The sequence below is a fragment of the Pollicipes pollicipes genome, unplaced genomic scaffold, assembly GCF_011947565.3.
Source record: "Pollicipes pollicipes isolate AB1234 unplaced genomic scaffold, Ppol_2.1 Scaffold_7231;HRSCAF=8579_pilon_pilon_pilon, whole genome shotgun sequence".
Classification (NCBI taxonomy): domain Eukaryota; kingdom Metazoa; phylum Arthropoda; class Thecostraca; order Pollicipedomorpha; family Pollicipedidae; genus Pollicipes; species Pollicipes pollicipes.
This window is the reverse complement of record NW_023597034.1, coordinates 22,914,877-22,939,294: the sequence shown is the minus strand read 5'-3', so window position 1 is coordinate 22,939,294 and position 24,418 is coordinate 22,914,877. Positions and strand designations below refer to the sequence as shown.

Here is a 24,418-nt window from a genome sequence, read left to right as displayed (position 1 = left end):
TCAATAATGCCATGCTTATTATGAAGCGGACACCAAACAAAGACAAACTATGCCCTGATACATGCGGAGGAGCCAAATCATTTTGCATTTAACGCAGTCAAACGAAATGCGGCCTACCGCGCAGAGAATTGCATGAATTGGCGCTTGACGATGCCAATACAGCCATGCATTGAAGGTGAACACGCGACTGAGTTCGAGCGGACGTCCCTCTCGGCAACGTCCCCGCTTCCCTCCTGACGACCACGCCAGCCTCTCGCGCGGCGCCGCTCACCTGTACCAGGCCCAGTTGGTGAAGTAGCAGACCACCTTGTAGCCGGTGTCCTGGGTCATGCCCGGCTCCGTGCTGGTGGTGGGCGCCGCCGGAGTGGTGGTGACCGTGATACCAGGCCGGGCCGGGCTGGTGATGGTCTGACCCCCAGAGCCGGAGCTCGAGCTCTCCGTCTGGCCAGCCGTCGGGCACTTGGCCGACGCCGGCCAGTCGCACTGAGTCTTCTCCTGCGCGCAGAGGAGACGGTGTGCGTCAGCGGGGGGCCACATGGACCTACGGCGGTCATGCACACCAGCGTGGAAGCAGGAGACTGACCTGCCTGGGCTGGCTTGTGCTCTGATCAATTGCACTGAAATCAACAAACTAATACTGTCACTACCAACACTGGAAGCAGCCCTCGCCTCGTCCGAGAATAGCCTGCGCCAGGCGCCGCTCGTGCCCTTACCCTGTTGTAGTGAGTGCCGGGAGGACAGTACATGTCCATCAGGGAGCCGTGCACGCAGGTGTAGTATTTGTCACACTCGACGCTGGGGAACTTGCCGCCCTCCTGCGTGCACTTGCTGCCAGGACTGCAGCTCCTGGGAAGGACACCACGCCGCGTCAGCGCGTGTCAGCAGACGCGGCCCGTGCGTCAGCAGTCAGCAGATGCGGCCCGTCAGCTCAGCAGTGGGGACGAGATAGTTACGATGTCAGCGCCCATAGACCGTCGGCGTACGGCAGCGGGTGCCTCCTGACTGCATGCGGGTTTGGAGTGCTAAGACAACTTGTTATTACCCAAGAAGCTGTGGAATAATTTATTCCACAGCTGCAGTTGCAGAAGTGACATGAATGAAACACGCTGTTTCTTGTCTGCGCAAAACGACTTGTTACGGTGTTTGTAACAATCTCTGGACGTACCCCAAGTCTGTAAACAAACGTATGTTTGGGTTCATTATACAGTAAGACGAGATTCCCTGATACACATCCCTGCAGCACCACAATGAAAGGCAATACCTTCTGTCCTCCAGGCATTAGACGGCTTCATTTGTCATCTCCACCTTCTCCGTCGTCATCTCAGGAACCATGGCCTTCTCCGTGGTGGTGGTTGTGGACGCGGTGGAAGGTGGTAGTTGTGGACGTGGTAGTAGTAGTGCTGGGAGATTGCCTAGACGTCTGGTCATTCCCCGTCGGTTCCACCTTTCCTTCCAGCTGTAACCACCCGTGTTTAGTTTTAAATGACGCCACATAAAAATGTTAAGGAGTATATGTGATATAAGTCGTGGCGTACTCCATGTTGCACGCCAATAATCACCCTTTTTAAATTGTCTGTGTGATTACTCTAGTAATAACAATGAAATCCACGTCCTTTCTCAAAACGAGCGAGGCAAGACATTCACCACTAACATTGCTGCCACCCACATGCACTGCGAACCGTCTAAGTTGCCAATAAACCTGTACAAACGCTGTACACCAGATCATGAACTGGTACTTTAAGCTCCGCCCCCGGCCAAGATCGGCCGTTCCTGGAAGTCACGGTCTGGGTCTGGGACGTGAGTTAGCTGCGTCCTACACTTACAGTGGTGGAGGTGGTCTGACGGCTCGGTGGCCGCCTCTTCTTTCTTCCTTCACATTTGGCACTCCCGGGGAAGTCGCAGATCTCCGCCTGCGCGCTCCAGTGCAGGCCCGGTGGGCACGGCATGATGAGGTACTCGTTGTTGGTGCACAGGAGGTATTTGTTTGCAGTTCGGTGTGAGGACGGTACTCGCCCTGGTTGCTGCAGGAGCCCGCCGGTCTGCAAGCGCGAGCACAGGTAAGGGGCTGGCCAGCGGGGACCAGTGTCGGGTGAGGAGCTGGCCGGTGGGGACGGTTGTCTGGTGAAGAGCTTGGCAGCAAGGGAACCAGTGTCGGGTGAGCTGACGCTGTAGCGGCAGGATCCCCACAGCATACGTAATATATGCTGAACATTGAAATGTGTATGGGCGGCTGTACGGCATAACACTTGTTGCCATGAACTCAGTGTGGAATGGCTCGTCTAAGAGGTACGTGAGGAAAGAGTAAGATCTTATTAGCAAACCCATGCCTTGTACAGATATAATTGTTTTTGTCGACAGCAGCCATCCCAGCACAGCCACACGCTATGTTCGGTGACGGCAGCCATATTACCAGCTCTAATAATATATGAAGATAACGCCCTTCTTCCCCCTGCATCCGAGCAGCACACCCCACGCCCTGTCACTGCTGGTCCCTCCCGGTTTCTCCCGGGTCTCCATGTCCTTCCCGATTTCTCTCGCTTCTTCCCCATCCTCGGGTCCCGTTTACTCCCTCCCGATCCCTCCCGGTCCTTCCAGTCCCCTCCAGTTTCTCCTGGTTCCTTCCGGTCCCTCGTGCTGACTCACCGCGGGTGGCTTCGGCGGAGGCTTCGGCGTGGTGGTTAGTGGTGGTGGTGGCACCCTCCGGGCCCACCTCGCCCGGAGGCGGCCGGCTCGGTGGCCTGCACCACCAGTTCCGCCAACCTCACAGGACTGGCCCTCCGGGTTATTGCGCAGCACGCGGTTTGTTGATCGTCTTGAGCAGCGGGTGCGCCTCGCAGCCGCACCGGTTCCTGAAGTCGTCCAGGTCGAGCGCCCAGATCATGCCGCCGCCTAGACCCATGTGGCGGACGTAGTTGGACTTGTAGCGGATCGTCTCCACGTCGTCGAACGACACCCACTGACTGCCGCGGTAGGCGTACGGGCCCATCCGCAGCTTGGGGTCCTTGACCACCGTCCAGTCCTGCGTCTTGATCTTGTGGCAGATCTCGTAGTAGGCGAGGAAGCCGCCGGCGCGCGTGAAGCGGCCGGCCTCACCCTTGCCGTACGCCCGCGCGTTCAGTCCGTTCACGCTCGTGTCTGCGAGGCCGAACGACTGGCCGTACATGGGCATGCCCATCACAATCTTCTTGGGGTCAGCGCCCTGCTCGATCCAGTACTTGATGGTGAAGTCCTGCCGAGTGGGTGACAGGTCAGGATGTGCGCAGTGCTGGAACCCTCAGAATCTTACGGGGCCTGGCGTCACCTGCCGGTCAACTACTTTCCTTATTAGTTTCTTATTAGTTTTCTTCTTAGTGACATGCAAAAATATGGTGGTTTGCATATCTGCCAAAATAAGTCACATCTCGTTCTTTACCCAATCTTATTGGAACCATCCCGTGTGCATGTTAGGTTGTTTAATGCGTCCCGTTCAGCTACATGAACAGCTAGTGGAAAAGAAACAAAAACAAGAAGCCTTACCGTGTTGAAATACTTGACTTCGTCGGTGGCGTGTTCATACATGGGAGCAACGTGTCCGGTCTTCTTGTCCCAGTGGCCGTGGTAGTCGTACGTCATCACCGAGATGATGTCCAGGTACTTGGAGAGCATGGGCACCTCGTATCCTGCACCGCGGAGCACACGTCAGCATCAAATTAAGTCGTCTAAGTCGGGCTCCACCAAACAATATGGATCTGTGTGTCCATGCACAACGCATACCGCAGTCAAAGTTTGGTATGTTTCCAAGGCAATCGATATCACTAACAATCCTTAAAACGTACCAGCATCGATGACCTTCTTGTTGGGCGACACGGCGGCAGTGAGCAGCAGGCCCTTCGGTTCGAACGCCTCCTTCAGCTCACGAATCCAGGCCGTGAATGCTGTCTTGTCCGACTCGGGGCCCTTGCTGCAGTCCACCTGATGGGGGACACATCGGGTCAGTCGTTACCGCAGCGGGCCACTGCGCTGATGCATAACACACCCAATCCAGTGCAGACGGAGCATTTTCTGTTTTCTTACGATGACGAATGCACGCGTCTATTCGTAAGCAAAACTCCAGAACTGTAGCGAGAACGGTGGCAGATGGACTAATTATTGGGGCCGTTGTCGCTGATTTCCACCCATCGCTTAGCCCGATATTTTTTCCGGCTTAATGTCGTGCGATGACGGGTAAGACAACTGATTGAGGCGGTATGTGGAAATTAACGCGATTCAAAGGGATAATCTTCGTACGCTTATGTGGCCCGTGCTGCCAGCTGGTCTCAAACATTCCGTGAGACTATAATGAGGCCACTATCAGACCTGAAATAGGTCCATCACACCTGCCTGAAACACAACCCGTCATGCACTCGGCCACCTTCCTGCCAGCCTCGTGTTTTTACCTGCCAGCACTTGGGATATTCCCAGTCCAGATCGAGGCCGTCGAAGTTGTACTTCGTCACAAACTCCACCGCCTGCTCCACGAAGCGCCTGCGGCGATCCGGATTGTTGACGAGCTTGCTGTATTTCTCACCGCGGGAGTCGTTCCAGCCGCCCAGCGCCAGAATCACCTTGATGCCCTTTTTCTTGAACTCGGTCACCTTGGCGTAGAACTCGTTGTCGAGATCGGCCCAGCTGTCGTGCGGCCGAATGATGCCCTGGTCACCGTTGAGCACGGCAAAGCCGTACATGATGTGTGTGCAGAGGTCAGGGTCGATGTTGGACGGTCTGTACTTGCCCTCGCCGGGCCGGTACCAGGCCCAGTTGGTGAAGTAGCACACCACCTTGTACTCGCCTTCAGCCGCGGGCCCGAACGGACCCAGTGCAGGCGGCCCGGACATTTCAGCGCCCATGTCCGTACCGGAGCCCATGTCCGTAGACCCAGTGCCCATATCAGGCTTTTCCATACCCATATCTGGTTTCTCAGCACCCATATCCGGTTTCTCAGCACCCATGTCCGGTTTTTCACCACCCATGTCCGGTTTCTCACCACCCATATCTGGCTTCTCTGTACCCATATCCGGTTTTTCGGCACCCATATCTGGTTTTTCCATGCCCATATCCGGCTTTTCGGCACCCATATCTGGCTTCTCCACGCCCATATCTGGTTTCTCAGCGCCCATTCCTGCGGATCCAGGACCCATGGTCTCGCCTCCCATTCCGGCGGTGTTCCTCAGCAGGCCGTCCGCGATAATCGTCAGCAGCGGGTACTTCTTCTGTGAGCAGACGCCGTTGAAATCGTCCAGGTCGAGCGCCCAGATCATGCCTCCGCCAAGGCCCATCGTTTTGATCCACTGAGTCTTGCGCCGTATGGAAGCCTCGTCGTCGAAGGAGACCCACTGGTTGCCCTTGTAGGCGTACGGTCCCATGCGATTCAGCGGATCCTGCACCGTCGTCCAGCCTTCCTGCTGGCGCTTGCAGATCTGGCAACAGACGGAGAACGGGTCTCAGCACAGACGCAGTGCCGAAACAGAATTAAGCTGCGCCGCAGCTGGGCGCCAGCAATCCGTTCTGTTCACGCACACCCCAGTCCGGACGGTGCCCACCGCACAAAGGCGTATTGCTTTTGCAGAACAGTAGTTGTTAAAGGACATCCTTTGCAAAACTTCCAGAGTGACTGCAAGGTGATTAAATCACTCTACCATATCACCACTTGCCTATGCGAGTGTACTGTAATGATACATAACCCCCATGCATGCATGGGCAGACGACGTCGAGGCCTGCGCTCCAGTCCACAGCTCTCCGGCATCCGGCGCCAGTGTGGGCGTCGTCCGACCTCCGCAATTATCACCTCGTAGTAGGAGAGGAAGCCGCGGGCGCGGGTGGCCTCGCCGGCCGAGCCCGGACCCGAGATGGGCGCGTTCAGGCCGTTGTTGGAGGCGCTCGTCAGCGTGAAGGACTGGCCGTACAACGGCATGCCCATCACGATGTTCCTGGCGTCGGCGCCCTTTTCGATCCAGTACTCGATGGCTGATTTCTGTGGAGAGAACGCTTCGCTGAGTGGGGTGGTCGGGCCGGCAGGTTTCCGTATCGCAGAATCCGAATATAGCGGCAGGCAAGCGCAATACACGCCTCTTCACTACCGTTGTACGCCATTAAAAAGCAGCTATCAAGTATGCGACGTCTGTCATTGCAACAATACTACTGATGATGCTTGCGATGTTTTATGTATAGATATTGGCACCGGACTCTCCAGATTCCCACCAACACGATGACACTGAAAAAGTACTCTCCAGCATTTCATAGGAGGGGGGGGGGGGGGCGGCAGAAAGGTAACGCCTCAGAGCAGCGACAATGGTGGAGGGCGGGGGGGGGGGGGGGCAGAAATTGTACGCTTCGCATCGGCGGCAATGGCGAGAAATATCTGCATTTTACATGTACGACTGCCCATTCTCTTTGAAAGGCAGGCATGCTCATAGGATGTTGTACTGCTTCGATGCCCTCAGAGAGCAACTCACCATGTTGAAGTAGTCGTAGTCGTCCTCAGGATGGGCCTCGAAAGGTGCCACGTGTCCGGTCTTCTTGTCCCAGTGGCCGTGGAAGTCGTACGTCATGACGGCGATCCAGTCCAAGTACTTGTTAACCTCGGCCACGTCATACCCTGTGCAGCGGTGCATCACAGATAAACGGCGGCCAACCCAGAAAATGACGGCTTCGGGCTCTAGATAGGCGACCTTCTACGGGTCACTGCGTCCACGACAGTGGCATGATGTGCCGGTAGCCGTACGGTTGAGGCTTAAGGATCAAGCAATTGCGCTGCATCGAACTACACCTAATTTCAACTCCTAGTGACAAATAAGCATCATCGGCCATAAATACATTTCAAACAGCTGCTCCCAGCCATTTAGCTGTAGCTCTCCGCAGAGGGTGTGCGATTGTGGTGCGCGGCTTGGCGCCGTGTCCGTCACTGACCATTGTCGATAACCTGCTTGCTGGGCGAGACGGCGGCCGACAGCAGGTAGCCATGCGGCTTGAAGGCCTCCTTCAGCTCGCGCACCCAGGCCGCGAACGCCGGCTTGTCGCTGTCGGGGCCCTTGCTGCAGTCCACCTGGCAAGTAGTCCGTTTACGTCAGGGCGCGCGCCAGACAGGCTAGCGATGTCGGGCTCACTACAGGGGTGGCGCCAGGCAGGCTAGCGGTGTCGGGCTCACTACAGGGGTGGCGCCAGACAGGCTGGCGGTGTCGGGCGCACTACAGGGGTGGCGCCAGACAGGCTAGCGGTGTCGGGCTCACTACAGGGGTGGCACCAGACGGGCTGTCGGGCTCACTACAGGGGTGGCACCAGACAGGTTAGCGGTGTCGGGCCCACTACAGGGGTGGCACCAGATCGGCTTAATTCATTATAGATCAGTATGGAAAAGCGAACACTACATGGAGCACAAGAGAGTGAGCAGTGGCGCATTACAAGCGCAAGACGAAGTCACGTTAAGTGACAAGACGCACTGCACTTCTCATTGCTACTTAACATTTCCTCTCCTTAGCACTAGTAAGTCTTCGGCAGCTGTGGGTAGCGAGGGTATCTCACCTGCCAGCACTTGGGGTACTCCCAGTCCAGGTCGAGTCCATCAAAGTTATGTTCCTTGATAAACTCCAGGACGTCGTCGATGAAAATCTTCCTGAACGCAGGGTTGTTGACAAGCAGACTGTACTTGTTGCCCATGGAGTCGTTCCAGCCGCCGAGCGCGATCAATACCTTCTTGCCCATCTTCTTCAGATCGGTCACCTTCTTGTACATCATGTCTGCGAAGTCGGCGCGATGAGTTGCATCGCCCACACTGAGAGTGCCGATGTTCGCTTTGGGAGGGGAGTGTCTGTATGGGACCACCTGTCAGAAATTCCTTAAATAACATCAATCGCATTCAGGGTACGTTCGGGCGCGACACACGGCAGATGCGCCAGCTTTTGTCGCATATCACCGCCCGCCCCATCCGGACCGTTCAGCCTTGCGATGACTTAAGCACCCCCTCCCCCGAACCGGGGCACGGTTCCGGTGCCGTGACCGCGAGAGTGCGGTGCCTTACTCGGCTCGTCGATGTCCGCCCAGCGGTCGAAGATGCGGATCTTGTGGGTCGAGTAGTCGAGCGTGGCGAAGCCGTACACGATGTGCGTGCAGAGGCTAGGGTCGATGTTCTCTGGCGTGTACTTGCCGGTGCCAGGGCGGTACATAGCCCAGTTCGTGAAGTAGCACACCACCTTGTACATGGCTGGAAAAGGAGGTGCTGGTGAGGGGACACCAGTGGACGTCGTGGGCACTTTTAACGCCTAGTGCTGCAGCGCGGGGTTGAGTTTGAGAGGCGTGATGCCGTCGGGTGCCGCTTGGTCGTTGCGACTCACAACACATGACCTGGTGCTCCTGGCAGCGACATCACACCCGACAGACACTTGTTTGCTGATCTGAGTTGATTTTCGAGAGGCTAATGAACATGATCGCCGGCGGGATTACGCTAAGAACTTTGTAACGCGTGGGTCTCCTTTCGATATCGGTATCCGAGTCCAACTCTCCGCTTACACGGGTCGCGGGTGGTCATTCCTGTGTCGGGCATGGCCGGCTTCTCGGTGGCTGTCATCGCACTGGTCGTGCTCTGATCTTGGGCCGAAGCCGTAGTCATGGCCGACGGCGTCTCCATGGTGGCGCCACCTGTGCAGGCAGGCGGCGGCAGGATGTCAGCGCGGTGGAGTCGCCAGGCGGCGCCGTCGGACAACGGCGAACACCTCCAGTGCGGTGGAAGTGTTGGGTGAGAGGGAGAGGTCACACAACAGGTGTCGGGTGGCAGGAAGAGGTCACACTACAAGCCCCGTACGAATTGACACTCTTCTCGTTCGTGGGGAAATGTTCCGCTTCGTGATGTTTCAGTCGCCTCACATGATAGTTTTCCTCGCAGTCGTATATCTGCTCTCCATACGCGGCTCTATACCTGCCGTTCCTTTTTGGAACCCATACAACACTACTAATACAGTGATATGGGAATCGCTATGGTATCTCCTCACGCCTCCTGCTTCCTCATAACAAATGACACAGAAATTGTTGAAGAGGACCAAAGACGCATTACGAAAATAACAACAGCCATACCACGTGCTCACCAAAGTCACTACGGTGCTGATACGCTCTCAGGATCTACTGCACGGTGAGTTCGGTCCGGCTGTCAAGTGCCTCGCAAGACGGTGCCTAAGTGCCTCGCTGACCGAGACAGCTCGGCCGGAGCGTGCCGGCGTGACGGTGACACGGCCGGCGTGACGGTGACACGGCCGGCGTGACGGTGACACGGCCGGCGTGACGGTGACACGGCCGGCGTGCGCCGCCAGTATACTCACCCCCCGAGCTGCATTCGGTGTTCTCCGGCCAGTCGCAAATCTGGCGCTGCTGATTCCAGACCAGGCCTGGCGCACACTGCTGCGTCAGCTTCTCGCCGCCCAGACACCAGCTGTACGCTTGGCAGGTGCCCGGGATAGGACTGAAGGTGCCTGCAGACGGAACGGCGGCGTCAGAGCGGGGACACTCTGCCGGGCTCTGTGTTCGCGACACTTCTGGATCTGTGATCAGGAGGTAGCCACGGCCCCAGTCCCAGCGAAGCGAAAGCAGAGAGGAAAATCAGAGAGCTTTAACGACGGCTGCTGATACCAAGTGTTTCCAAAGTCGCGACACCATTCATGATATCATGCAGAGGATTGTATGCATACTTACATGATGTGCGTGAATTACATGATAAGCAGAAAGAAAGAACAAAGTTTCAATGCTTTCTGCTACGCTCGAACAGAACCCACTTGAGCAGAATCAAGTGCAACAAGGTACTATCTAAGCGGCGGACATCTTACCATCTTCGCATTTCTCAGTCCTCGGGATGTTCTCCGAGGTTGTCATGGGCTTCTCAGCGGGAGCCATCGTCACGTCGTCGACCGTGGTGCGCCTCTTAGTTGTGGTGGTCATAGTGGTGGTCATTGTGGTGGGCTTGGTAGTGGTAGTCGTGGTGGTAGTCGTGGTGGTAGTCGAGGGAGCGGTGGAAGTGCTGGGATTCTCGGTAGAACTGCTTGCAGCCATTTCTGGTGACATCTCTTCCGTCTCTCCCTTAACTGTTGAGGACAGATAGATTCGGCATATAAGAACACACATGAGATCATTTGTGGAAGTCTGTTGGTTTACGTGTTTAACGCTTGAGTGACCTTGCGTGATCCCACATGAATTGCTTGACAGCAGCATACTCTGGCCATGTCTGGCTTACGTGTTAACTAAGCCTGGCATCTTCAGACACACCCCACCTTCCGTCCTCCTTGCAGCTCCAGACACACACCCCACCTCCCGTCCTCCTTGCAGCTCCAGACACACACCCCACACCCCGCCCTCCTGGCAGCTCCAGACACACACCCCACACCTTGCCCTCCTGGCAGCTCCAGACACACACCCCACACCTCGTCCTCCTGGCAGCTCCAGACACACACCCCACACCTCGTCCTCCTGGCAGCTTCAGACACACACCCCACACCTCGTCCTCCTGGCAGCTCCAGACACACACCCTACACCCCGCCCTCCTGGCAGCTCCAGACACACGCCCCACCCCCTGTCCTTCGCTGCCCACGTCTACTCACCTCCCTGCTTGATCTGGCATTTGACCGCGTCCGGCCAGTCGCACTGGCTCGACTCCGGGTTGAAGTGAAGTGGCGATGAGCAGGTCAGTTTGATTGGGCCCTCGGGTGTCTTGCGATAGTAGGAGGAACAGCTCTCCGGGTCGGCCGCGAATCCGATAGCGTTGAACTTGAGACCGCCAGGCGCCGGGCTTGTCATGTGCGGAGCTTCGGTGGGGGCGGCGCTCGTTGTTGCTGGGGTAGTGGTGGAGGTGGTAGTGGTAGTGGGAGCGGTGGTAGTCGTCTTCTCAGTTGTCGTGGTAGTGGTGGTGGTGGTGGTGGTGGTGGTCTCGGAAAAGGCTGGCCGGGGTCGTTTCGTAGTCGTCGGGGGCTGAACTGAAAGCCAGCAAAACATTCTTAGTCGAAATATTCAAACATTACATTTCACATTCATTCGGTTGTTTCGACTTAGATAACCATGCGGAAGTGCCCTGTAATGGTTACACGTATTCCTAAATCCATACTGGGTCCTCGCACTATAGCAACGCACACTGACAGTCATCTTCCGCTTGGGTCGTTACGGCTTTTCGCCAGACACCCTGCCTCGGATGACCGGCGCGTTTGGCAGCACGGCGGCGAGGTGACCCATCCACACCCCTGGGGCCGTCCCCCACCCCTGTGAGCGGCCCATCCGACAGGGGCTGCGTACCAGCGCCGGAGTCATAGGTAGTCGTCATCGGAGGCGGCGCGGGCGTGACCGCCGGCGGCGGCTGCTGGCAGCTGGCCTGCACCGGGCCCGACGGCACGCCGCGCAGCGCGCGCGACACGGCGCGCAGCAGCGGCTGCGGCTCGCTGCAGCACTTGTTCTCGAAGTCGTCCAAGTCTGCGGCACGCGCGCCGCCGGGTTAGCTGGCCGCACAGCGACGGTGTGCTCGACGTTCATACGACACCGGCGTGTCGGCCGGTCACACGACGACGCACCATGCCCGCATGGCGTCGTTGTGTCCGTACACGACACCGGTGTGTCCGCTGCTTACACGACAACAGCACACAACGCTTACACAGTGCTGTCGTTTCAGATAATTGTGCATCAGCATTTAAAACTAGATAATGGACCAAAGCATCGGTTGCGTTAACGCAATAACATGGTGCAGGCGAGCGATCGTCAAACAGGGAGGCGTCAGTCAGTGGCGCTTATTCTCAGCTTGTCAACGACGACATTTGGACAATTCAAACGTACCCAGGGTCCAGACCATGGCTCCACCGAGACCATTGGACGCGATGTAGTCAGCCTTCTTCTTGATGGACTGGACGTCCTCGTAGCTGACCCACTGGTCCTTGAGATACATGTAGGGATCTCCGTTCGCCGTCCTCTTCGACATCCAGCCAGTCCGCACTGCAAACCAAAAAACATCAGCCGCGAGAATAAGTAGGACGCGAATGGTTAAAGTAAGGACGCGCGTAAAAGTAGCTTACGGCCTTAACCAATTCTAGGCTTGGATATTCACAAAGCACCGCTTCGAATTCGCTCTCATTTAACACTGCAAGAAGCATGCAAAGCAATACTGACGTTTTTTTAAAACGTTTTTAGCTTTTAAATTGGTGCGTCTTTCTCCACAGTTTTTGATGATCGGTCGGTGGTAAAAGCGGCGGGCTTGGGCGGCCATGCGGGTGCCGTCCGCGGGCGTCACCATCACGTGTTCGTGACGCGAGGCCGTGGGTACTCACGCCTGAAGCAGATCTCGTGGTAAGCGAGCATACCCCGCTGCTGCGTCTTCTCGCCGGCCAGGCCGGGCCCGGCCGCCGGCGCCGCCACGCTGTGCCCGCCCGTGGACAGCTTGTACGACTGGCCGTAGAACGGGATGCCCACCACCATCTTGGCCTTGTCCAGGCCCATGCGGGCGTACAGCTTGACGGCCGCGTCCTGGAACGCACGGGACGCGGGTGAGTCGTGCGCGCCGGGGCCGTCACGCTGGAGAGGCCGTCAGGCTGGACTTGACTGGAGGGCGCAACGAAGGGTGCACAGCACCCAACCCCGAACGGGTTGCAACGGGTCGCTGACCTCATTTGTCGACACGCTCTAAAACCACGATAAACGACAACGGCAACACAGTATGGGTGACTGGCCGTCTTTTAACTCGCTGGAGTTTTACCGACGTCTGGCATCTATGGCTCATTCGGTAATATATGATGATCCTCGTGCTACTGAAAACAGGAGCGAGAAAATCCTCATCTGATGGCAATTTTACGACTCCTGACTAACGATCCAGAGGCCCAGCACGGCTCGACCTGCATGACTTTCTCAGTTCCAGAGCCACGTAAAACGAATGAGCGAACCTCAAAGGTATCCTGCAGCCAGACGCCGCGGTTTCACAGGATCGCCAACAAATTTCCCCATTCGAGCTTTGAGCGATGGAGCAGGCTTTTGTCCTCGGTGGCTTCATCGGAAGCAATTTCAGCTCCACCCTAGAGTCACGGCTGTCGGCACTACCTACCACGCTCTTGGTGTCGGACGCGTCCGAGCCGTAGAGCGGCGCCACCAGGCCAGTGATGGGCTCCCAGCCGCCGTGGAAGTCGAACGTCATCAGATTGACGAAGTCCAGGTACTTGTTCATGCTGCCGACGTCGTAAGCCTTCTGGACGATGTTGTCGTGGGCGGCCACCGCGGCCGTCAGGAGCAGGTCGTTGTCCTTGGCGTCGAAGACCTCGCGCAGCTCCTGCATTCACCGGTGGTGTTACGCTTCGGAGCTGGCGCGTGTGCACGCATCGAGACAGTGGATGCAAACTGTTGGATGACATGTTGACTAAAGATCTGCCATTTTATTGATCAGGTGGCTGATGGTGTTGCGTTAGACCTGTGTGTTTGGATGACGCTTGAACGTAGACGCCTTTGAAAAATCTTGCTCTTAGGAAGTGATCATTTTACCAACCGCCGCAAGTGCATCGCAAATAGCACTGCTGTGTGGAACAGGCCATGCCTCGTGAGAACTGCATTCTCTGCCATTATTAGGTAACGACGACCGTGCACACGCGGTGAGGCAGAATGTCATCAGGGCAGGGTGCCGGCATGTACAGGACATGTACATGCCGGCAGGATGCCGGCACCCAGCTGGAAACGCACCTTCAGCAGCATGGCGAAGTTCGCCTTGTCGGCGGCGGCGCCGGCCGTGCAGTCGCCCTGCCAGCACACAGGGAACGCCCACTGCAGGTCCAGCCCGTCGAAGCCGTAGTCGGTGACGAAGCTGAGCGCCGAGCTGATGAACTTGGCGCGGCTGGCGCGCGTGGCCACCATGCGGCTGTACTTGTCGCCGGCCGAGTCGGTCCAGCCGCCGAGCGCCAGCAGCAGCTTACGCGGACCGAGCCGCTGCCGCATCCGGGCGATGAAGTCTGCCGGCGACGGGGTCACGTGTGTCAGCTCCGGAGCGCATCCGCCGACTGACCCGGCCGGCTGGGATGGCTGGTCAAGTCCCGACCACCGACCCGGCCGGCTGGGATAGCTGGTCAAGTCCCGACCACCGACCCGGCCGGATGGGATAGCTGGTCAAGTCCCGGCCACCGACCCGGCCGGATGGGATAGCTGGTCAAGTCCTGACCACCGATCCGGCCGGCTGGGATAGCTGGTCAAGTCCTGACAACCGACCCGGCCGGCTGGGATAGCTGGTCAAGTCCTGACAACCGACCCGGCCGGCTGGGATAGCTGGTCAAGTCCCGACCACCGACCCGGCCGGCTGGGATAGCTGGTCAAGTCCCGACCACCGACCCGGCCGGCTGGGATAGCTGGTCAAGTCCCGGCCACCGACCCGGCCGGCTGGGATAGCTGGTCAGGTCCTGACCACCGACCCGGCCGGCTGGGATAGCTGGTCAAGTCCTGACAACCGACCCGGCCGGCTGGGATAGCTGGTCAAGTCCTGACAACCGACCCGGCCGGCTGGGATAGCTGGTCAAGTCCCGACCACCGACCCGGCCGGCTGGGATAGCTGGTCAAGTCCCGACCACCGACCCGGCCGGCTGGGATAGCTGGTCAAGTCCCGGCCACCGACCCGGCCGGCTGGGATAGCTGGTCAAGTCCCGGCCACCGACCCGGCAGGCTGGGATAGCTGGTCAAGTCCTGACAACCGACCCGGCCGGCTGGGATAGCTGGTCAAGTTCCGGCCACCGACCCGGCCGGCTGGGATAGCTGGTCAAGTTGGGGTGTGTACGGAGCAGGCCATAGACCGACGCAATGGCCTCACTGCGCCACGCAGAAATCACATGAAATAATGCGGAACACTCGCAACGTTTTGCAGGAGCGTTGGCCGACAAGTTTGCGCTTTTTCCGCCAGTTGTTTGAAGCTCAGCACCATAAGTGGCCCTGCCCTGCTATTAAGTTCAGTAGTGTGAATCAATCTAACTTCATATATATCTTCAAACATTATCCTAACACGACTGCTGCAGAGACGGGAGCAGGAACAGTAGATGATATTGCTGCGGTCATCAAGGCAAACACACTGATGATGATGACTAGCGGTGGTCTGGTGATGATGATGGGCCGTGTTCGATTCTCGACATAATATTTCACCGGTCGCTGCGCCACGTGACGGGACAGACGCACGTGAAAGGTTACGCGAAAAGATGGCGCGTCGCTGCCGGCCTCGCCAGCGAACAGCAGCAATAAATAACCAGGTAACCAATGCTAAAATATGACCTAGCCGAGGTCGACCCGGACCATTGAGACCCCACGTTTCCACGGGAAACATGACTGTAAGTTATGTCCTGGGGGCTAGGTGACTGACACGGCTCGATCCTCACGCGGAAAAGCTGACGGGTCGTTACACTGACGACTTGTGCAACATTCTGGTGTGCCGTCAACGGCTCAAGTGTGCTGCTGGCCATGCTCCCATTGGTGTCCATGCAGCTTTTTTAGTTAAACGAGTAACAGTTTTGACAATTTTGAGCTGCAAACAAGTTTTTGGGCTAAAAGACCACTAGACTTTTAAATTTGCTTTTGCAGGGGTGAAACGCACCACAAGGTAAGTGCTTGACTTGTAATATTGTTTAATATTATCATGCGCTGGGGGGGGGGGGGGGGCTAAGCAGAGAAATGTCAACCAACAGACAATATATCTTGTGGAGGAACAGCTTCGAATACCTCCCCACCAATGACGTTGATGAAAAATTCATGAGAAACTAAACCAAATGCATATGCATTATGTAGCCTCAGAAGAATAATGAAGAACGACTTGATGAAATGGTCACAGCACCTTGGCGTCGACAAAGCTATTTAATCCCAGCCTTGGTCCCCGGAGAATGAACGGTCGCCCGCGGTTCGCCGGTCCGCTGAAGGCAGTTATCTGACTCAATTTATCGTGCTATTCTCCGAAATCATGTGGCAGTGACCCAGCACGTCTCAAAATGGCCGACCCCCAACTAGACAAGTCGATGGAGGCATCCAGTCAAGACAATGTTGGCCTCGCAGCGCCGGGCTAAAACAGACCACCGCAGAAAAAAACCGAGGCGAAGCCATCGAATCTGATTATCAAATTGGATCGACGGCTCAGACTACTGTCATCAGTGAATATCGGTGACTGACGTATGGAAACCGCTGCTCCCGTGCTACCGATGACAAGTCAGTATAGTCTGTACGCAAGCTAAGCTGAACTTAAAGACCAATCAGCTGTTGAAAGTTCGGTGGCTTCACCGACCAGGGGCATATCGTTATGCTGGAAGCTTTTAATGTTCAGTAGGTTAGCATGCTTAGTCAAACCTAAATTTGCAAAGCTCCTTTCTGGGTGAATATAAAACTACGAACCCTTGGGTAAACCGCACATGACAGTTCTTTTTTGGGCACGTTATTTTCGAAACTTTTTGTGACCTCGAACCAACAGTCCCATCCACTTCATCGGAAGGAGTAATTAATATTGATGATGGCGTTCCATCGCCCCTTCATGCACCGGGCTCCCTGGTCTATTGTAGGCTAAAACCAGACACTGAAACGCGGCCTATACTAAAGTCGGCAAATATATTACTGACCAAATTCAGGGGCCCATAACCGTGCCTCACACGAGCCACGACTAGCTTCTGGATGGGAAGCCTCCGCGAACGCCGCGCTCACGTGACATTAGGCGGTGGGGAGCCCTCTACGGACATCACGCCCACTGGCGGTGGGGAGCCCTCCGCGGACATCACGCCCACTGGCGGTGGGAGCCCTCCGCGGACATCACGCCCACTGGCGGTGGGGAGCCCTCTACGGACATCACGCCCACTGGCGGTGGGGAGCCCTCCGCGGACATCACGCCCACTGGCGGTGGGGAGCTCTCTACGGACATCACGCCCACTGGCGGTGGGGAGCCCTCTACGGGCATCACGCCCACTGGCGGTGGGGAGCCCTCCGCGGACATCACGCCCACTGGCGGTGGGGAGCCCTCCGCGGACATCACGCCCACTGGCGGTGGGGAGCCCTCTACGGGCATCACGCCCACTGGCGGTGGGGAGCCCTCTACGGGCATCACGCCCACTGGCGGTGGGGAGCCCTCCGCGGACATCACGCCCACTGGCGATGGGGAGCCCTCCGCGGACATCACGCCCACTGGCGGTGGGAGCCTTCTACGGACATCACGCCCACTGGCGGTGGGAGCCCTCCGCGGACATCACGCCCACTGGCGGTGGGGAGCCCTCCGCGGACATCACGCCCACTGGCGGTGGGGAGCCCTCTACGGACATCACGCCCACTGGCGGTGGGGAGCCCTCCGCGGACATCACGCCCACTGGCGGTCCGCGCCGTCCCGCCACACGTACCACCGCAGTGAATACGAGTACGCCCCTGCGGCTCACTCACTGTTGTCAAAGTCCGTCCACTCGTCGAATGAGACGAGCGTGAGCTCGTTCGGGTCGAGCACGGCGTACTCGTAGATGACGTGCGAGCAGAGCGTCGGGTCGATGTTCTCTGGGGCGAAGGCCGAGCCGCCCTCGCGCCGCCACGCCCAGTTGGTGAAGTAGCAGACCACCTTGTTGTCTGTGAACAGGTGCGGTTCGTGCTCAATAACGTTTCGTCACTTCTAAAACTGTCACTGAAGACAGCTGTGATACCGCAAGTGATGCAGTCTATGTCTATGAGCTGCAAAGACTCTGGTGGCGTACATGCTTTGCTTTGTTCACGTCTTATGTTGCAGCTCATGTTATGCCAATGTTCACCTGTTCGAGGAAGTTAAAAGCTTAATGCAAGCGTACGTAAAAATGTTGATACGTTACGTCCCGAGTTTCTTGATAAGAAATAATGCCACTGTTAAAGGCCTTATCTCTGCAGCCGGAGCTTGTCTGAGTTCTGAGCACCAAAACTCTGTGAGGTGGTATGGATACACCAAACAAGCAGGAATCTGCAGCGGAGAGATATACTGCTCTCTTTTGACATACATCACGGAGGCAAATTGGATTTATCCGAGGCGCTCGCGGGAATTATGAAGCAGGCTGCTGTGTGCGTCAACAGCATTAAGGCTGTGGCGGCGAGAAAAATACTTGTCAGAGCTAATTGTAGCTGACATGTTTTTGCTTCCTAATTTTCTCGCTGAGTTTTAAGAGCCTTTAGCCACCTTCCTACGCATCTGAAAAGTCACCCCGCCATGTCACAGAAATAGCTTGTCGGACGTGCTACATCATGTTGCAATGCCTCTCCGGCGCATCAAATGGCTAACAAGTGGGCTTTCTGTAACATGCAACAACTTTTGTCAGCGTACGAGATCGAACGATTCCTCTAGAGAACGTATGAAGACATCACGCAATTCCCACGACAGACGTTCACAATGAGGATAGGCTTAACGCCTTTCAGGCTTTATCCAGATGCCGTTGTAAAAAAAATGTGGAAAAATTTGCTCGTTTGTAGTCAGGAACGCCGGTCAGGCACCGGTGCCGGATGTTGGCTGTAATGCAGTGCGTTTGCTGCGTGGTGTATAGGGAAGAGACCTTGCGGTTTGCAAACAGCACAGCCACCACGTGCTGCCGCCAGTGACGCTCACCTTGCGAGGCTCGAGTGGCGACCATGTCCGGGCCCAGGTCATCACCAATGCCGGCCACGCGCGTGGCCACGCCGCGCTGGCACTGCACCCTGTTGGGGTAGTTGCAGGTGCCCGAGCGCGTGTCGAAGTGCATGTGCGGCCCGCAGGTGAGCTGGTGCGTGCGGCCTTGGTTGCACCACACGTACATGCTGCAGTCGTCCGGGCTGGAGAAGAGCCCGCTGCCAGAGCGGGGGCACTGGAACGTGGGCGGCTCGCGCCCGTCTGCCGGCACAGTCGTCCCCCGGTCAGCTGACGGCCGTCTGGTGGCCGCTTGGGGGCATCAGCGCGATCTCAGGGGCCGCCGAGGTCGCCAGGGCACCTCCAGGGGACTTCGAATCGGTGTGATGTAGAGAGGTGATGAGAGGAAGCGGAAGTGGGTCCGGTGACTGGGTGCCTTGGGGTCGTGAGTGGAGAGCAAGCTGCAGTAGCTGGCATACCTTTGCAGGTAAGTTTGCGCAATAGTTTAATCTCTATGTTTCGCGATGAATTACATTTTCAAAGTTGTCATCGAACAGTCCTCGTTCCGGTGGAATCACCACGCGAACTTTTCCCTACAGTCTCAAAACGTGGTTGTGACAAGTTTACAATGAGCCAGTTGAACCTAACAAGAGTCTGGTGGCCGAGTGCCTTGTGACCGTGGGTGGAAAATTGGAAACGACGCGGGCTTGTGGAATGTGCACTGGGTTAATGAGCTGCTGTGGCGCGTAATTCGCTGCCATGACATAAGCACTAGCGATAAAACTAAAGTTTTTTTCTGTCAGTCGCCATCCAAAACACCTCCACAAATTGGATTTGGCCAGCAGAACCCTACGTGACAGCCTGTGTTTCTCAGCCATGGGATTCGCATGGAGCCTGGCGACACCGCAAGGGCGTCACCAGCATCGCGAGCCTGACGTCGCGCCGTTGGCCGGTAAAGCTCACCGAGTCCTTCCTCTTCGACCATGCCGGCACCGCTCGGGCAATCCGACACCTGGTCCGCCCAGTTGCAGACGTTCTTCTCGCTGTCGAACACCAGGCCGTCGTTGCAGACCGACTTGTGGCCCATGCCGTTGGAGCAGTGGTAGTAGACCTTGCAGTTGTGCGGGTCGCGGAAGAAGCCGTCCGCAGGGCAGCTAAACTCGTCCTGGCTCGACGGCAGCGACGTCGCGCCGGTCGATGCTGAAACCGCAGACGCAATGACGTCAGAGCGCGCTTGTGATCCGGCTCCAAACCCAGGAGCCCCTGACAACCATAGTTTTGCAGTGGTTACGTAACCGTCGGTGACAAACACAAGCCCGTCCCAGGATGTGCGCCTGCCTGAGCGTGTGTCCATCTGTTGACCTGTCTGTCAGCGGCAGCCGAGGCAGCCCTCGCGGCGGCGTCGTTAGTGATGAGACGGCAGTAGCTATTGTGCCAGGGCAGACTTGTTGTCGCGCCTTTACAGCAGATAAGTGACCGTGACAGGCATTGTTGTCGCAATAATGCTGTTTTGGGCGGAGGTGAATAAGAAGGGATCCACGCAAAGCAGATGGAAATTAGCCGGAAATAGGGGATCGCATCGTAAACTTTTCAGCCTTATTTTTGTGAGAGAAATGAAACAGTTTGTTTTTACATGAAACAACAAAAAATGCTTCGCACGGGTGGTAAATTGTGCGAATTTGTAATGACAGCCACTGACGCTTCAGGCAAAGCGCGTTACACGTGGCATTGAGCTTAACATCTTTAAAAGACCTAAGCCATCGGACGACCGACCAAACCAACGCCACGATCTGTGGACTCACGGGAGGACGTCGTGGTCGGCTTCTCCATCATGGTGGAAGGCTTCTCGGTCGCCATAGGTTTCATGGTGGTCATGGACTCCATCGTGGTCATTGTCCCAGGCATGGTGTCCGGCTTCATGGTGTCCGGCTTCATGGTCGTCATGGGCTTCATGGTCGTCATGGGCTTCATGGTCGTCATGGGCTTCATGGTCATCATGCCGTCGGTGCTGAGCTTCTCATTGATAGCGCGGAGCAGGGGCCACTTGCCGCCGCACACGCCCTGGAAGTCGTCCAGGTCGATCGCCCAGACGAAGGCGCCGCCCAGTCCCAGCTCCTTCACCAGGTCCATCTGCGGCGCGAGAGCAGCACGGGCGGCGTCAATGGGAGACGCAGCGGAGGAGATGTGACCTGAGATGCGGGACGTAACACGGCGCTTCATAACGCTCAGCGGATCGTGTAGTACAGCCCGTTTCTCCAAACGCCAACAACATTTCCCACGCTGTGGCCCACGGCCCATGAGCAACGCTGATTTGCACCCGGCCTCACCTTTTTGGAGACGTATGAGTAATCATCGTAGCCGACCCAGGCTTTGTCCTTGTAGGCATAAGGTCCGCCGGCGCCGTCCTTCTTGATCGTCCAGCCCGGCTCCTGCGCCAGCGTCTTGCACACCTCGAAGTAAGCCCAGTAGCCTTTCTCCTACAGGGCACATTTTTGGAAGCTCAACGCATGCAGCTCAACTTGTATACAAGAATACGTGAAAGCAGTATGTTCCTCTTGCTATAGCAGTGCATGCAATATTAAATGTAGCTGAAGAAAAAATTGCGTTTTAGCTACCAAACCAATTGCAATCTGTTCCTGTTTATTAATCTAGATAGTGTAAAAATTTGCAGTCCATATGGTTGTTACTTACAACTCATATCATGTTGTTAGCACTTCGCTATTAAACAGTAAAGTCCAAAACTTTTTACCACTTGAACGTTAACGGAAAAATATATGAGCTGGTGCAATCATCACACATTCTAAGAAAGCTCCACAATTAGCTCTAGTATAAGTGCCGAACGACGCAGTCACCATAAGACTTGAAGTCAAAACTTCGGCAGGGGGAAAACCATGACCCGACACAAAATTGCCTGTTTGTTCCCGGTCAGATCCTGATGCTAGATGCATCTGATACTCAAATGGTTTCAGGGCACTTGCTCAACTGATTCCGATAGCATACCAAGCCCGAGCAGGCCTGCACTGGGTGTCTGTGGACGCTGTGATGCCACCACGGCATGGCTGGCGCGCCGGCCGGACCGGCCCGGCGGGTAAGCACCTGAGCCGCGCCGCAGCCCACGTCCGGCGTACCACTGACCTTGGTGTACATGGCCGGCAGGCCAGTACCTGAGCCGTGCCCCAGCCCATGCCCGGCGTACCACTGACCTTGGTGTACATGGCCGGCGGGCAGGCACCTGAGCCGCGCCGCAGCCCACGTCCGGCGTACCACTGACCTTGGTGTACATGGCCGGCGGGTAGGCACCTGAGCCGCGCCGCAGCCCACGCCCGGGGTACCACTGACCTTGGTGTACATGGCCGGCGGGCCGGCGCCGGTCGAGGCGGCTCCAGGCGTCGTGTCGGCGCCTCGCAGCATGAACGAGCGGCCGTAGAACGGCACACCGAGCAGCACCTTCTTGGGGTCGGCCCCCTTCTCGATCCACAGCTTCAGCCCGTCGCGCTGCCGAGAAGAAAACAGTGGGCGTCAGGCTTTAATATGTTTTGGGACCGTCACACGATAGTAATGCTTCTGGAGGACGTTTCGCTAAAAATATCACTGTAAGCTAATTGCCGACAAAGTTTGGCAGCATTCCATGGTAATAACAAAAGTCACGACCTGACTAGGTGTCTGGTTTGAACAGGTACGACCGAAAGGTCTGCTGACACGAAATTAGAACTAAAGCATGCTCGAAAATAGAATTCAACAGATAGTATCTGAGCTTCTCTGTCCAGAATGACGTTACTACAGCGCCAGCTACTGACAAAACATATTAAACGACGTTACTAGTCCGCGTGTGCACATTTTTATGCCATCTTCATTTCTTTTGCCCGTCAACATGTCCCTACACCCGCTCCCCAATAACGCTAACTTTGCACGACGGCCAGCTCCCACCTGACTGCGCACCGACACGCCGCTGGCCGAGCACTACTCACCGTGTTCAGCTTGGCAAAGCTCCACTTGTCGCTCTCGCGGCGGTGCAGTGGCGAGTGATGGTCGGCGAAGTTCTCCCAGGGGCCACGCAGGTCGTACGTCATCACGTTGATGAAGTCCAGCTTGGCGGAGAGGCGCGGCACGTGATAGCCCTCGTTGACGCGGAAGCCGGCCGGCGAGACGGCCGCCGAGAGGAGCAGGCCGTGCGGCTGGAACGCCGCGTATAGCTCCTCCACTAGCAGCGCGAAGTTCTCCTTGTCACTCCACGTGCCGTTGCGGTCCGAGGCGCCTGAGGAAGGTACCAGTCGTGATGAGCCTTATGTATACAGACATTGGGCTTGCTTTATTATCACTAAGGGTACCAACCCGGCGCTGTGAAATCTGGAGAATTTCAAGAACTTTCTACAGAGCAGCGAATTAATCTCTCAAACTCGCAAAACTAAAAAAAAACTATCTTAAGTTTGTTTCTAGGCACTAATCTCATTAAGAGCCCTGAGATCCCTTTGGAAATTCGAGGCGGCGCTTTGCTTTGTTTGAACTACAGATCGCGTCTTTCGAGTCTCTTTTCTTTTCAAGAGACGCCTAAATTTTGTTCAGCACTTCGTGATGCCGAGAAAACCTGACAATGTATCGGTTGGCGACCATGCAAAATTATTCAAAAGTGCTGCTATAATTACGGTAATGCTGAACACTCAAGTGCGCTATTACTGCGAAGCCCATAACCTGGTTAGCGTTCAGCGTGCTCCAGCCCTAAAGATTCGCCAGACTTGTTTTGATTGCTGGATCCCGTGCGTCGTTCTCAAACCAAACTGCGTTATCAAGAGCTGCCCTCGGTGTGGAGCGCATCGAAGGCGCCAAATCAGCCCATCTGACCCGGCCGACTCAACTTCCGCCGCATCGCAGCGGAACGGGCCGCGCGCCAGCCGAACTCACCAGGGTACTCCCAGTCCAGGTCCAGTCCATCGAACTTGTGCTCCATGAGGAAGGCGGTGGCCGACCGGACGAAGCGCGTGCGGCTGGCGGCTGTGCTGGCCATGTCAGAGTACTTCTTGCCGCCCTCGTTCCATCCCCCGATTGCGATCATCACCTTCAGCTGGGGGTTCTTCTGCTTCAGAGCGATCGCCTCGGCATAACCACCTGTGATGGCAATAAGTCGTCACGTCTCTGCACCGCCCACGGAACGTCTTCCGGCACTGTCGCATGCTAGGGTCGCTTACAGTGCCATGAAATGTCAGGCTTCGTCAATTACGGGTCGTAAAATAACCACAAAGGCAAGTGCATCCACGGGGCTACCGATTAACCACACACATTTTAAACGCAACGTAAAGCAGTGCTGGATTTCCCGGAAGAGGACTGCAATACATCTTAAGCGATGGACCAGACTGGGGAAACCCATTGTCATCTATCTTTCGCGTGACCGCAACAACGGGTCGTCCATCGACTGGTGACGCCCGTCAGGAGCGTCCCGACGAGCGGGCCGAAGCCAGGAGCACCAGAGCGGTGCTCACCCTTCTCAATGTCGAGCTTGGGGTCCAGGCTGACAATCTCCAGCGTCTTGTTGTGCAGGCCGGCGAACGAGTAGATGAGGTGCGTGCAGCCCTGCTCCTGCACGTCGGACGGGCGGAAGCTCATCGGCTCCGCCCGGTAGATGGCCCACGCGCCATAGTAGCACACGATCTTGTATCCTGCGGGACAAGCGATGGGTTCAATGGAGGGTCACTGATGTGTGGACTGACAGGATCGGTCGTGGTCAGGGTCGCTGTGGCCGGTTGGTGTGTTTGGTCACGATTAATTTTAGTAGCGTTGCGTGGCTGATTCTTGGAACTCAGCCCACTTAAACGCGAGGTAGCTGATTGTGGTGACGAAGACCAAGACGGCGTGACATTATCGCAATCGATC

The 24,418-nt window shown here is 56.6% G+C and overlaps 1 protein-coding gene across 1 annotated transcript; it reads right to left on the bottom strand.

Moving 5' to 3' along the window:
- Positions 1–267: 267 nt before the first annotated feature.
- Positions 268–24,199, bottom strand: LOC119109857 (putative chitinase 10). The gene is given in 32 exon segments (XM_037233609.1): positions 268–495; positions 714–846; positions 2,036–2,039; positions 2,766–2,805; positions 2,807–3,229; positions 3,517–3,659; positions 3,816–3,951; positions 4,416–5,435; positions 5,804–5,989; positions 6,471–6,613; positions 6,925–7,060; positions 7,537–7,751; positions 8,033–8,215; positions 8,521–8,649; positions 9,324–9,473; positions 9,825–10,079; positions 10,593–10,964; positions 11,278–11,451; positions 11,809–11,964; positions 12,297–12,492; positions 13,064–13,285; positions 13,690–13,955; positions 17,383–17,559; positions 18,557–18,817; positions 19,517–19,753; positions 20,356–20,683; positions 20,881–21,030; positions 21,825–21,834; positions 21,903–22,048; positions 22,522–22,808; positions 23,453–23,656; positions 24,028–24,199. Coding segments are annotated over 32 exon segments (6,834 nt in total). The 5' UTR covers positions 24,152–24,199.
- Between the last annotated feature and the right edge of the window lie 219 nt (positions 24,200–24,418).